The sequence below is a fragment of the Arvicola amphibius genome, chromosome 13, assembly GCF_903992535.2.
Source record: "Arvicola amphibius chromosome 13, mArvAmp1.2, whole genome shotgun sequence".
Lineage (NCBI taxonomy): Eukaryota > Metazoa > Chordata > Mammalia > Rodentia > Cricetidae > Arvicola > Arvicola amphibius.
The window spans coordinates 35934107-35947458 of record NC_052059.1 but is presented as its reverse complement, the minus strand read 5'-3'; the positions used below and the strand labels follow the sequence as shown (position 1 = coordinate 35947458).

The 13352-nt window shown below is 46.5% G+C and overlaps 1 protein-coding gene across 2 annotated transcripts in view; it reads left to right on the top strand.

The window, feature by feature from the left end:
- Positions 1–12588, top strand: part of Vwa8 (von Willebrand factor A domain containing 8) — a 319412-nt gene extending 306824 nt beyond the window's left edge. The window contains exons 42-46 of one of the 2 annotated variants that reach the window (XM_038310723.2): positions 980–1138; positions 8053–8151; positions 8764–9002; positions 10177–10276; positions 11300–12588. In XM_038310723.2, the coding sequence (XP_038166651.1) occupies positions 980–1138; positions 8053–8151; positions 8764–9002; positions 10177–10276; positions 11300–11584 (882 nt within the window). In that variant the 3' untranslated portion in view covers positions 11585–12588. The remainder of the gene's footprint in view (positions 1–979; positions 1139–8052; positions 8152–8763; positions 9003–10176; positions 10277–11299) is intronic. The other variant, XM_038310725.1, reaches the window with a different exon arrangement.
- The last annotated feature ends 764 nt before the right edge of the window (positions 12589–13352 follow it).

Sequence of the window (13352 nt, the reverse complement as noted above, 5' to 3'; positions counted from 1 at the left end):
CTGGCTTCCTGCTATTTATCCTCTCAGCATCTATGGTGTTTCCAGTTTTTATTGATCTGTCTTGTGTATGTGTGGGGGCCGTGCGTGCCACAGCGGGAATGTGGAAGTCTGAGGACTTGTGGGAGCCAGTTCTCCCCTTCCACCGTGCAGCTCTGGGACTTGAACTCAGGTTGTCAGGCTTGATGGCCAGCACCTTACCTACCAAGCCCTCTCACCGGACCCCTATAGTATTTTCTTGAAATCATTAATTCTGCTCATTATTTTTCATGCATGTCAACAAGTATTTAACAGAATAATCTGGGATTTTTCGTATTTATTGCTACTGACTAACTTTTTTCTTTTTAATTTTCCACATTGGCAGATCTGGGCTCCAAACCACTCCCATAAGGTTTCACGTTTTAATCAATAGTTTTTGCCAGACAGCAGCTCAATGCCACTTTAACTGCCAAAAAAAAGAAAAAAGAAATACTAGTTCACTGGCCAAAAAAAAAAAAAAAAAAATGCTTAAAGAATTGAGACGTTCTGAAAATGCTTCCTTACTTTCTTGGCCAGACTTCTCTCTCATAGCCGTGCCTTAGCAGGCTAGCCCCTCTTCAGCCCAGGTAGAGAATCTTCAAGTGACTGCGTAACAGATACAAGTGAAGCTGATGTGGGCTCCCCTCCAATTACACACGCTCTCATGGGGCAGGCGGGGGTGGGTACTGAGACATAGCGTAAACGACTTGGGGTTTCTAGCCTTCCAGGTCTATATTTTTAAACCACTATTTTTAAGCTGACATCCTCCAGAAGGCAGCTTTTACTGTATTTCAGAGGAAGCGCTTCCCATGTGGTCCCTCCACCCGCTGGGACAGCCCTGTGCAGGCCTGAGTCTGGGGCAGATCTGCCCACCTTGGGCTGGCACTGCAGCACTCATGAGAGCCCAGGGTGACCGCTGACCACGGTTTCTGCTGACCACGGTTTCCGCCGTTCCCTCCCTCAGCTGGGTAGCCCACAGCAGAAACCCAAGCGCCTGCGCCTGGTGGTGGACGTTTCGGGCAGTATGTACCGCTTCAACGGGGTGGATCGCCGGCTGGAGCGCTCCATGGAGGCCGTGTGCATGGTCATGGAAGCCTTCGAGAACTATGAGGAGAAGTTCAAGGTAACCACACAGCACGAGCTGGGGATCGCTTCCACTCAGGAGTGAGTCAGCAATGGTGCAGACTCCACCCAGAACCTCGGACACCGTCCACTCGCCAGCTCATTTGTCCGCAGGGAAGGAGGCCCGCTGCTTCCCTGTTCTAATAGTAATGCAATTGAAGGATCTGATAAACCTCTGGTTCCCACAGAGAAAAGCATGCAACAAGCTGTGTGATGTTTCCTACAAACACGGAAGTCTGTTCTCAAGTTTCACTGGGCATCCTCATCCTAGCATTCCCCCCCCCCCTTAGCACTGACACCCCATCACCAGCCGGGGTCTGTGCACAACCTGGCAATGTCCTGTTCTCTGCTATGCTTTCTCTTTACCCACAAACAGTGAACAGACAATAATGAAGGTCCCCAGCCGACATGAAGGAGCACTTTGGGAGAAAACAGCCTTCTGCTCATCCCCAGCTTCTCCTTCACTGTGCTACTAACTCCTCCATTTCAGAGGTCCAAGTGTAGGGAGGGACTCCCTAGCCGCTGTGCTGCCAGCCGCTGTAGCTGATCGTGATCCCGCACAGGAAGTCCTGGCATCACAGCAGATACCCCGAGCACCGCACATGCCAAAGAGAGATGTGGTATATAAGATACCGGGACAGACACACAGCACAAACATAGGAAATCTAGATTTTGTACTGGATCAAACAACCCTCGAGAAACAGACAATCTCGAATCAATTGCCTTAAGCTGGTTTTCCCACGCCATGTCTCTGGTTTATGCTACAAACAAAAGACAGATTGATTTGTCACTTCGCTTAGGCTCCTTGTGAAAGATGCAGCCCACTGGCCCTCCCGGGGTCCCTGGGCAAAGGAATGAGCGGCACCCAGCAGTGAGTGCAGGGGTCCAAATGCTTGTAGCACCTGACTTAGCATGAGAGAGTTCAAAGACTCCCGCTGACAGGATGAGGACAAGAGACTTTCTGCTTCTGAGTAACATGGCGGTAGAATGGCACGGCTCCTGTGGGAGCCGGAGGTGGCCAGTCTTTAGAGGGCTCCTGTTGGAGCAGGTGAAGCAGCAGGCTCCTGAGGCTGCCATTCAGCTTTTCCATCTCGTGGCCCACACCTCATGTGTGACTGCATCTTGATTTCTTTTTAAATAGAAAATGTGTATTTAAATCATTTTGACCCCCGATGGCCAGTGGGTGTCTAGACAGCCATGGACCCGTATAAATAGCCGCAGCCCTCCTGGTGTTCAAAAGGCCCTGCCTTTGAACCTGCCCCAACATCTGTTTCTTCAGCTCTTTCCGAGTCTTCCCTCCATCCTTGCATATTGCAGACTGTCAGATTGCCACATGTCTGAGGTATGATTGGCCACAGGCCCTCCCGTCTCTGCTGGGGCTCCAAGGCCCCCTCTGTAGAGGACAGGAGGGTGACAGAGTCCCAAACTCTGTGAGCACTTTTCCTGTTTCTAATGAAGTGTTTGAGGGCACACGAGGAATAGGTGCACATAACACAAGAAGTGAGACTCGCTCTGTCCCCTCAGATTCCAGCCGCATCGGTGGATTTTTGCTCATTTAGAAATACTTTATTTTTTTGGTCTGTTTTTAGAAATAGTTGATATTCCTTATGTCATCATTATTTCGTACTTTCAGCTTCTTGTTCTTGAAAGAAGAAAAGGTCCAGTAATAATTACTGTGAGTCCGTAACTTCCTCAGAAAACAGAAAGTGACTCATGAGCAGATGATGGTGATGGAGTTCCCAGGGTAGCATCACACGCTGTCTTTAGGGCCTAGCCATGTGACCTGAAGCTCCTACCTCAGTTCCACACAGGCTATGAAGGCATCAACTCTGGGTTTGCTTCTCAGCCTTCATCAGCCCCCACCCCACCCCTCGGTGTGGTGGTCTGTGTGCTCCCCATTCCTCTTGGCATCCGCTTGTGTTGTGTTTGGCTAGAGTTCAGTGCTGACTTGTGGGTCGTTACAGTCTGTCCTGGACGCTCACTCAAGAGTCTGGAGTCTGCCTCCACTCTTATTCCCCATTAGCACAGCCCATGCCAAACCACAGGGACCCTCGAGCATGAGAGTTACTGAGACGGAAAGGTAATTCAGCAGCATGACATTCGCTGAGCCACTTGAAGTCTTTAAAGTACCTCTGAGTGTTCAAGCAGCTGACTTCACATCTTCCCAGAGCAGCAGTTTCCTGACGTCAGCTCCAAGCTGGCGATCAGCATCCCGCGGTCCACACGGCACTTAGAATGCTGTTGGCTGTATAAACTGGTCTCTTTCCGCCAGGAACCTTCCTCCCCCTTTGGCTTCACTCAAGTTTGCTCTTTTCTCCAAGCTCCTGGGAGTTTTCATTGTCATCTTAAAATAGACTTTCTTTTCAAAGTACTCCAGTAACACCAATGGCCTGGCATTCAAAGAACAGTATCAGAAAAATAGGCTTATTCTCTCATCAGAAATTGGGCTTTGGAGAGACAATAACTTAAGATACAGTATTTCTATGAAGGTGTGCATGTGAGCCTGGTGGTCTGGTTTCCTTCTGCTGCAGTGACAAACACCAAGACCAAAAGCACTGTAGGGAGGAGAAGCGTGTTTGGCTCACACTCCCAGGTCTCCATCCACTGAGGGAGTTGGGGCAGGAACCATGGAGGAATGCTGCTTACTGCTGTGCTCAGCTTTCTTATACAGCCCAGGTTCATCTGTCTAGGTATGGAGCTATCTACAGAGCTGGGTCCCCCATCGGTCAGTCGCTCACAGACAGGACCCCAGACCAGGCTGTTCTTCAACAGAGGCCCTCTCTTCCTGGGTTAATGATAAAGCTAACAAGGACACCTAGCCTATATACAAGGCCCTATGTTCTGTCCTCAATACAGAAAAAAATAAATAAAAAAGAAAGCCATTATTCTAGAACCAATTCCTGAGTCATGTTCCTTATAACTCTGAGGACTTTCCCTCCGTAGAAAGTGCGGTTAATCTTCACCTCACTTGTAGGAATCATTCTCCCCTCGACGGACGAATACAAGACACAGTGCTCCTCAGACTGCGGGAAGCCGGCTTTCCATTCCTTCTCTTGGGTATTAAATTGGCATAGAACCTTAGGGCTAGGGATCATTTTCATCGTCCCCTTTCCACAGCTGAGAAAACCAAGATTCAAAGAAGTTAAATACTTGGCCCAGTCCACACCACGAGAAAGTAAAATGCCAGGACTTTAACCCCACATTTGAGGATCTTTCTTACTTTTTTAATCCTATTTTTTTCTGTTTTACTTATGCCAAATCAGTATTTTCAGCAATTCATTCAAAAGTAAACCTATTTTACCATCTTTTATCTTCTACGTTTAATATCTCACCATGCAAATGTGGTGTGGTATTCATGATTCCTTTGATGGTATCTTGGTCAGGAAGGCTATGTTACTTCCCAGAAGACTATAGAAAGATGACTCACAGAGAAATGCCTGCTAAGAAATTCCTTCTGTTACACTTAGCTGAGTGCCTGTAATTCCTCCTTTCCCAGTGCCTTAAGGACATTCCTTGAGTTTAAATATGGAGACAGTCATCCTATCAGGTTTAGACTGAGTATATTTGTGTTACTACCCAGAGATAGGACTCCCCCCAAAAATGTATGGTTTACTGAATCCGTTCAGAATGGACTTCAGTAGTTGACATAGAAATATTGGTCACCAGACACCAAAAGCTTAAGGAGAGATGTAGGAAAAGCTTGGGGAATCGCTCGCTGTTTCTCTGTAGTGTCTTGGATTAACAGATGCAGATCTGTGTCTTCATTGAGACATGTTTTTGCTCTCTATTTGTTATACCTTCCTCTAAAGGAACGAGGCTTTCAAAATAAACCTAGCAAGGGGGATCCAAACAAATTATAAAGCAAAGAAGCATTAGAGAGAGGCCCGCTCAACAGCTGTCATTTAGTATTTATGCTGAATGCTAAGAACAAGACTCCTCGAAGATTTCCAGGATAATTTGTGGGCCACTTAGAAAAATTACAGCTTTAACATTGGGTGGTTGACAGGGACAATGAGGCTCTTGTGTTTTGAGTCCTGTGCTACCCCAGGGAAACGTGTGTGGCCTGTCCAACAGTTTACACGACGGCACTGGCAGGGCCCAGCCTGAGTGAACAGTAGGGCCGAGAGTTAGAGGGTGGAAATGAATGACTTCAGCTTGTGATACCGCACTCCTGTTATGCTGAGGCAGGAGGATCATGAGCTTGAAGCTAGCCTGGGCTACATAATCTCACACAAATAAGAACAGAGTGGGTTTATATATGTTCAAACAGTTCTAAGGAAAGGGAAATTATTGTTTAAACATGTTGAGATACATGGGTAAAGGTCTACCAGGTCACATCCATTATTTAATCCCTACCACCCCTTAAAAGGGAGGAAGAAACTGAGTCATTCCTGCCGCAGTGCAGCGTGGGAATCAGCTCCTTCCCTCTGTGTGAGTCCCTCTTAGGTACTTGAGCACCCTGGGGGTACAGGGCCTGGGCCCAGCTACTCAGGTGGGAGCTTTGCATGTTCCAACCCACCTGAATACACCAGTGATTTCAGAGCTAACCTGGAATACTTAGACCCTCTGTCAAAATAAAAAAGAGGGCTAGAGATAGAACACAGTGATAAAGTGCTTGCCTAGCATAGTTGAGGCCCTAGTTCAAAGCACAGTCCCACAAAAAGTGGGGGGGGGGGAGAAAGCAAAGCATACATAACCCCTCAGCTCCTGCTCTAGCTTTCCACTGACCAAGCCCTCCCCCGGAGTGGTGGACATGGGACCTAGGGACCAGGCCTTCATCTAACTTCTAACCACCCTGATGAATGTCCCACCTCTTCTCTCAGGTCCTCCATGGGCTCCTTCCTTAGGTCTGCCTTCTTCCTAGGGCAGGCTCGGGTAGTGTATGTATATCAAGGTCTAGGGAGCAGCCAGACGGGACCAGAGGCAAGATCTCCCTGTATTGCCGTGTTCCACAAGTTTCAAGGAAGCCACATACTCATAATTTGATCCTGGCTTCACAGGTCCTTAAGATGTAACATTTATCAGAGTAGGAGATAAGAGCATGTTTTACCTGGAAATTTGTAGCCAGATTTCTAGTTTTCAAAGGTTTAGCCATCCTGTGTAGCCCTTCAGTTATATCCTCCTGGGAATGGATACAATGTCCTCATCTCCAGCATCATCTCCACAGCGCACAGTTTCGGCCCATCCCAAGTGGAATTGTCTTTCCTAGATAACCTCACCCACTTCCTGTTTTAATGTGGGGCACTTTCACTAGGAATTTTTCTGCTTCCCATTTCAGACGTGGCAGCCTTCGTTATGTTAGATTGCATTTGTCATCTGGCTTAGGAAAACAGCATTCTGGTTTCTAGATGGTAAAAGAATGCAGCCCACAAACCAAAGGCGAGCTGATAGTGGCCCACATTGTTTGCAAGCTCTCAGGGCGTTTCTGTGGGAACCGTGCTCAACTTTGTCGCAGAGTGCGGAGGCAAAGCACGTAAGACCTTGCCTTGAAGAGCTTATTTCAGAGGCGCAGAGAGGACACGGCTTGATTGCATCCCCATCACACCTAGTGGGGGCTTACAGGAGATGTTTGGAGGACAGCTGTTAATACTGGACGGTCAGATATCCCAAATGTCCCCTTAAAGTCTTCATCCCCAGGCCACACTAATTTCCTTACAGATACTTCAGTTGCCAAGTGTACCAACGTTCCTGTCTTCACAAAATGTCTTTAATAGAGGTGGGAGATTCAGAGGGACAGTGGGAGGGGTCAGAGGGACAGTGGAAGTGGCAAAGACTGACCTCTCCCACATTGTTCACTTCTGACTTATTTTCAAATTCTGCCTCCCAGCACTGACCTTTTCTAAACACTCAGTGACTTTTTTCGTGTGCCCAGAAGATAGAGAATTAAAAGCTTCCTAAACTTAAAGATACATGCTCTGCATTAACAAGTGGAAGGAAAAGCATATTATCCAGTCACATGGTCAATATCATCCAGAGTTATGTTGATGGTGATGAGTTTGCACGTGACTCTGCAGCTCGGCATGTCCTTTAGAAGGAACTAAATGCCCAAGGGCCCTGTCATAGAATGCTTTCACAGTTATCTTGAATATGATTGTGGATAATTTTGACCTTTTTGTGCTTTAATTTCTATGAGTATGTTTTACTTTTAGAAATTAGAGGTGTATGCTTCTCTGTTGGGGCTCTGAGGAAGGGGCAGCTTCAGGCTGCACTTGTTGGTAGAATTGAGTTGCTCCGAATCATGGACAGAGGTCCCTTTTCCTGGACTCTCAACTTCTGGGGGCTACTGATACTCTTGTCTAGGGTCCCCTTCATCTCTATCATAGTTAACTCCTTCATGTCAGATCTCCATGACGCTTTAAATCTATCTTCCCTTTCTATCAGCAGCCAGGAAACCACTCTGCATTGAAAGGACTCTGTGTGATTAGGTTAGGACCACTAGATAACCTCCCTTCTGATTAACTCATAGTCGAGTAAACTTAATTACATCGGCAGGATCCTTTTTGTCATGGAAGTTAATGTAATCATAAGTGATATCCCATTACGTTTACCAGATTTGACCACAATTATGGAGAGAGTATAGAGAACACAGACATGGCAGCTGGAATTCTGCTTTATACTATGTGTGCGCTTCTTACACAGTCTCCCTTGAGACTTACACATGAAATTTGGGGTAGCCCCTAAAGTCCTCATCATACTTCCCACCTCTTGCCCAGGGGCCGAGACCTCAGAGGAGGGTGGACTCAAACGGAATGAGTCCACAATGGTTTACCTTTGTGGATAGCGCACATCTGCCTCTTTCTGCATTCCTTTATGGCCAAACGTTGAACTTGGAACAATCCAGAGTTCGGGTCTAGAGGACCAAGGATCGTTCTGCTGCTGACTGACTACCATGCTCTCTGATTCTCTTGTGTGTAGTACGACATCGCTGGACACTCGGGAGATGGCTACAACATTCGCCTTGTTTCAGCTAACAAAATCCCCAAGGATAACAAGCAGAGACTAGAAATCCTGAAGGTAAATTCATCTGTTCCTTCTATAGTGTGAGAATCTCTGTCAGATAAAAACTAGGAGGCGTCACTGAAGAAGCAGTAGATATACACACTCTCAAGCACTGAATAGAAGCCATCTTCCTGTTTAAATCCCCTTTCCACTAACTAAATTTAAATTTTCCCTGCATGTTTTCAGAATAATCAGTGTTTTGTTGGGTTTGAGCATCTAAGATCAGAACTCCTCATAATCAGACAGACATGTTCCATAAAAAGGAAAGAATAGCCCTTTAGGGTATTCTGTATTCTAAATCTTATATTTCTCTTAGTCTTTTTGAATGATAAATTCAGTTTCACATGGTTAAATCTGCAGTAGACATCATGATTTTAAAATGGATTTACTCCTTTGCTAGTGGAAACAGTGTTCATCTTTCAGATTAACTGTGTACTGGAACTTCAACCTGTTCCTCATTTTCTCCTCCTTCTTGCCCTTCTTTGGGGTAATACATATTTCCTTGCTTTAAACACTGCCTGTTTCTAAGGAAAGTCAGCCCCACACACTGGCACGCCAGCAGTAGAAAAGTCATGTTTGTGAAAAGGAGTTGCTCACGCGTGGCTTCTGCCCTGGCTCTCCCCCCAGACCATGCACGCCCACTCACAGTTCTGCATGAGCGGGGACCACACCCTGGAGGGGACAGAGCACGCCATCAAGGACATTACCAAAGAAGAAGCCGATGAATACTTTGTTATCATCTTAAGCGATGCCAATCTGTCGCGATATGGAATAAATCCTGCCCGGTTTGCACAGATCCTAACAAGTGACCCTCAAGTTAATGCCTTTGCCATTTTTATTGGCTCCTTAGGGGACCAAGCAGCCAGGTAAGCATTGTCGCAGTAGATAGCAGGTATAGTAAACATTTGACACGTTTGTTTCTCAGACCTCAGCCTGAGGGGCTGGGGAGAGCAAATAGAACAGGGTCTAGGGTATCTAATGTCACTCTTGGGGTGCACAATGCCCCGGCTTGTTTGGGCAAGGAACATGATGCTCTAGGCTTTTTTGGATAAGAATTTATGATTTTGTTTTATAAAATAATTATCAAATTGATTCCCCCCAATAAGTTAGATAGTATTTTATAGATTAAGTTCTTTACAGAGACCCCAAGCCCAGTCTAATCAGTTTGTGTTCAAATCATATTCAGAACAGTAAATAGAGAGAGCTGCAGTTGTAGCTCAGTGGTAGAACACCTGCCTAGCATGCATGAGGTCCCAGGTTCAATCCGCAGCATTGCGCAAAATAAAACATAAAGGGACCCAACCACAGTAAATTCCCCAGCATAGCAAACCTGTATTCATCTCTCGGTAATGTGCGTGCGTGCGTGTGTGCGTGTGTGTGTGTGTGCGCGCGCGCGCGCGTGTGTGTAAACAGACACCATCTCAGTCACTGCTCTGTCACTATGAAGAGATACTAACACCAAGGCAACTCTTATAAAGAAAGCATGTAACTGGGGCTTGTGTATGGCTCCGTGGTTTTAGTCTGTGGTTGTCATGGTAGGAAGCAGAAAGGCACGGCGCTGGAGCAGTAGTGGAGAGCTAGACGAGGGGCCTGTGGGGCCATCCTGATTCATACTACCACAGATGTAGAGACTTACATAAGCATATGTATACATATCCTCTAAACAAACTTTCTGTAAGTAAATAAGTATACATTTAGACATGTGTATACATAAGCATACATGTATATGCCTATATGTGTATATGTGTATGTAAATCTGTGTCTCTCGCTGGAGAGACCAGTAGGTGAGATCCCGTGGACACAAAGGGAGACTCTGTGTGTGTAGTTTATGCTATAGTGAACATGCTCCATGGTAACTGTAGGAATTTATAGTCAGTCAGCGCCTCAGGGATGACCCAAAAGGAGAGACCAGGAAACACTCCCATAACTTAAAAACACTGACGGAAAGCGTTTGTGGTTTTCTTTGCCTGACATACTCATAAAAGGCAGACAGCACAACTGAAAGTGCATCTCAGAAAAACCAACTATTCTGTCTTACAGAGGGCCTGCCTCCGCGCCTGCCTCCGCGATGCTGTGCTCTGCGGTACAGACCCTCATAAGCCAGGGAGGGTCCAGCCCCACGGCTGCTGTCGTGTCCACAGTGAGCTTGAGAACAGACTCCATATCACAGACTCATGCTCACTTGGTGCAGCTGACTGCACACACTTCTCTCACTTTTATGTGTTAGCACGTCACATTTTCTGGAAGCTTCCAGTGCTCAAAGCCTTCTCTGTCCACATTTGCCCAGCTCCAGCCCAGCACTGGGCAGGCAGCAAACTCAACAAGTGCTGGCTGAGCTGAAGCGGGCATTTTTTTCTTTCTAGTGAACAGATCCTGTTGGAATACTTAAGAAAGCACAATAATACCCTTGTGGTTTCCCGGGGAAATGGTCCAACATCCACTGGCAAAGACAGAGTACAGACTTAGCTGGTTTGCCCGGCATACCAAATATATGATCCTACACAGAGTGGCTGACTTTTATTAAATGTCATTCCAAAACCAAACTTTGTTGGCACAATGAAAGGCAGTATTCTTTTCAATATATCTGTCTAACCGTCTTATTGCCTTCAAAGATGGCCTTTTGTTCCAAACGATAAATTGACATTTTTTAAAAAATTACCATGAGCCTGCTCAACCTGGGAATCATCAAAGCAGAAGTCGGATAATGTAGATTGCATTTCATGTTCTGTGATGGGGGAGGAACAAGAGACGCACTTGGGGACTTGACTGTGCAGCGAGTTGGAGGCCTATTTTCTAAGAAAGGAGGAATTTTTGGAAGTACAGTGTGAGGCCACATTACTCGCAGACGCAGGTGAGCTAATTCCAGGTGGGCGCCTTGGGCACCATCCTATCACGGGAGAACAGCATAGCAGGAACCGATAGCACTTCAGAACCACTCATTTCTCCCAGAAAAGAGCTTCCCTTGGGCTCACTGCTTTCCCCCCTCTATCGCTGATGCTTCCCCAGGCTTTTCATTGCTCTGTGACAGCCAACTCAATTGCAGGCAAGGTAGGAGAAAGTGAAAACATGCGGTTGTCAGACCCCCATTTTGATGCTGTGGCTGGCCTGGCTGGAACGGGAGCCTTGATCTGCAATGGTGATTTCCTCCCCTTCCCTCTGGCAGGCTCCAGAGAACTCTGCCAGCTGGCCGGTCTTTTGTCGCTATGGACACCCAGAAGATCCCTCAGATTTTACAACAGATCTTCACCTCCACCATGCTGTCCAGTATCTAAGAAGCACCCTTCACCACCCAGGATTGGAAGCCAGACGGAAGGAAGTAGAGAGAACTCTGGAAAGACAGCGGCCATGCCAGTCTGGGCCGTGGCAGGACCTGCTGTCCAGCAGTGAGTGGACTGCTAAATGGAAACGCACTCTGGAAGGGTTTAGGTCTGCAGAGAAAATGGGTTGACCTGCATTTCTTAAAAGGTCAGGGTTGAAGGAAGTAGGTGCAGGAACTACGGGGCTTGGTCTAGTTCCAAACCCAAAGGATAAAAAAATACCCACTTTTGCCTTAATACGTCATCCGTTGCCAGTTGCCATCCCATAGCCAAGCCCTTAAGGCCATAGCTGACACTAAGGACTAAGTTTCCAAAAGTCTGCAAACCCCACCCAACATGTTCCTGTCTAGAATTATTTTTGCTTTCTCTCCACTGTGTATTGCCCAGCAAATAACAATTTTGCAGCCTTTAACCCACTGAAAAGCATTTGGGCAATAGTACTTTATGAGATGTTGGATTCTCTCAAAAATCCTCTTCTCTTAACTGAAAGGAACCAAAAGATCCTCAGGGTGCCTGCTGTCCCCCATGGCTTCTGAATGGCTCTTCAGATAATAGAGAGCCAGTATCCTATCCTCTCTCAAGGATAAAAATACCCGGCCCTGAGTTCCCTGAATCCTGCCTTTAGCGCTTTTCCAGAGTCCCACAGTGGAGAACACTTTGCTGTCCAAATTGCAGCGATGAAAGTAGCAAATGCTTATGAGAGAGATTATGTCTGACAGATTACACAAAGTTAAAAGGAATACGTTTGGCTGATATTCGCTGGAGATTTCTTTAGGTTTAACTAAAGAAAAACATACTTTTCTTTTCAACTAAATTTTCTTTCCAAGTGTACCTACTCACATTTTTTAGAAACACATGTTCCAACAAGATGGCTCTCACAAGCCGTCTAATAAAATGCTCTTCGCAGCTGGCCATGACGTCAGAAGTGCTGGGAGCGTCTGATGTGTGTGCTTACTTACTGTAAGCTAGAAAAACTAACCTCATTGATGATGTTACCCTAGTCATGTGCACTGTCATTGTACGGGCCTGCAAATTCATTTTGCTTAACTATAGGGCAAAAGAAATGTCACCCAATTGTAACGCCCCATCTCCTGTTCATCAGTTGTCACAGAAATAAAAAGCAGTCGATTCCCAAGACTGTGTTACCACCTGGTGTTTGCCTGTTCTGGGTGCCTGAGTATCCCAAACTGCACAGAGCTCCGACTCACCAAGTGCCTTAGAAATGTGATCACATGACTAATAATCCCATTATGCTGATGACTTAATGTACATCGGGTATGCTAAGCGGTTCTGTGCCACGCGCCGCTCAGCTCTCATGTCTTACAAGATGGCTACTGACTGCTTTCTACCATTGCTTTCACAAGGTTCTTGATCATAGATTTGATTTTTCATTGAACTATTAGCATTGCCTTACAAATGGAGACCTGGAGCCTTAGAGATATCCACGGCCACAGGCAGGTAGACAAGGCTCGACGTCCCTCCTCACCTTTTGAGTGTTTGTGTGAGCCCCTCACCCACCTTGACTTCTTGGCGACCACTTCCCTTCGTTTCTTCCACACGGCTCTTTATGACCTGTCATTGTTTCCTGAGCGGTCCCCCTAGCTCGTGTCCTCATAAACCCCGTCAGCATGCTTCCAGGAGCTCAGAAGTGTGGGAACTAGGGCATGGAACACTTCTGGGAAGAATCTTGTATTTGCTGCTTTTTTTCCTGGGCCTAGCAGTGAGCTGAGGAAATGCCCATAAGGGGGCAGCTTAGCCCAAGGTCACTGCCCGCAGCAGCCTTTGGAAGCGGCTTACAAAAGTAGCTCAAGATGTCAGCCCTTCACAGATCCCCACACAGAGCTTGCGCAAGCATAACCATTCTTTCTTAAACATGAAAAGAATGTGCTCCAGTAATTA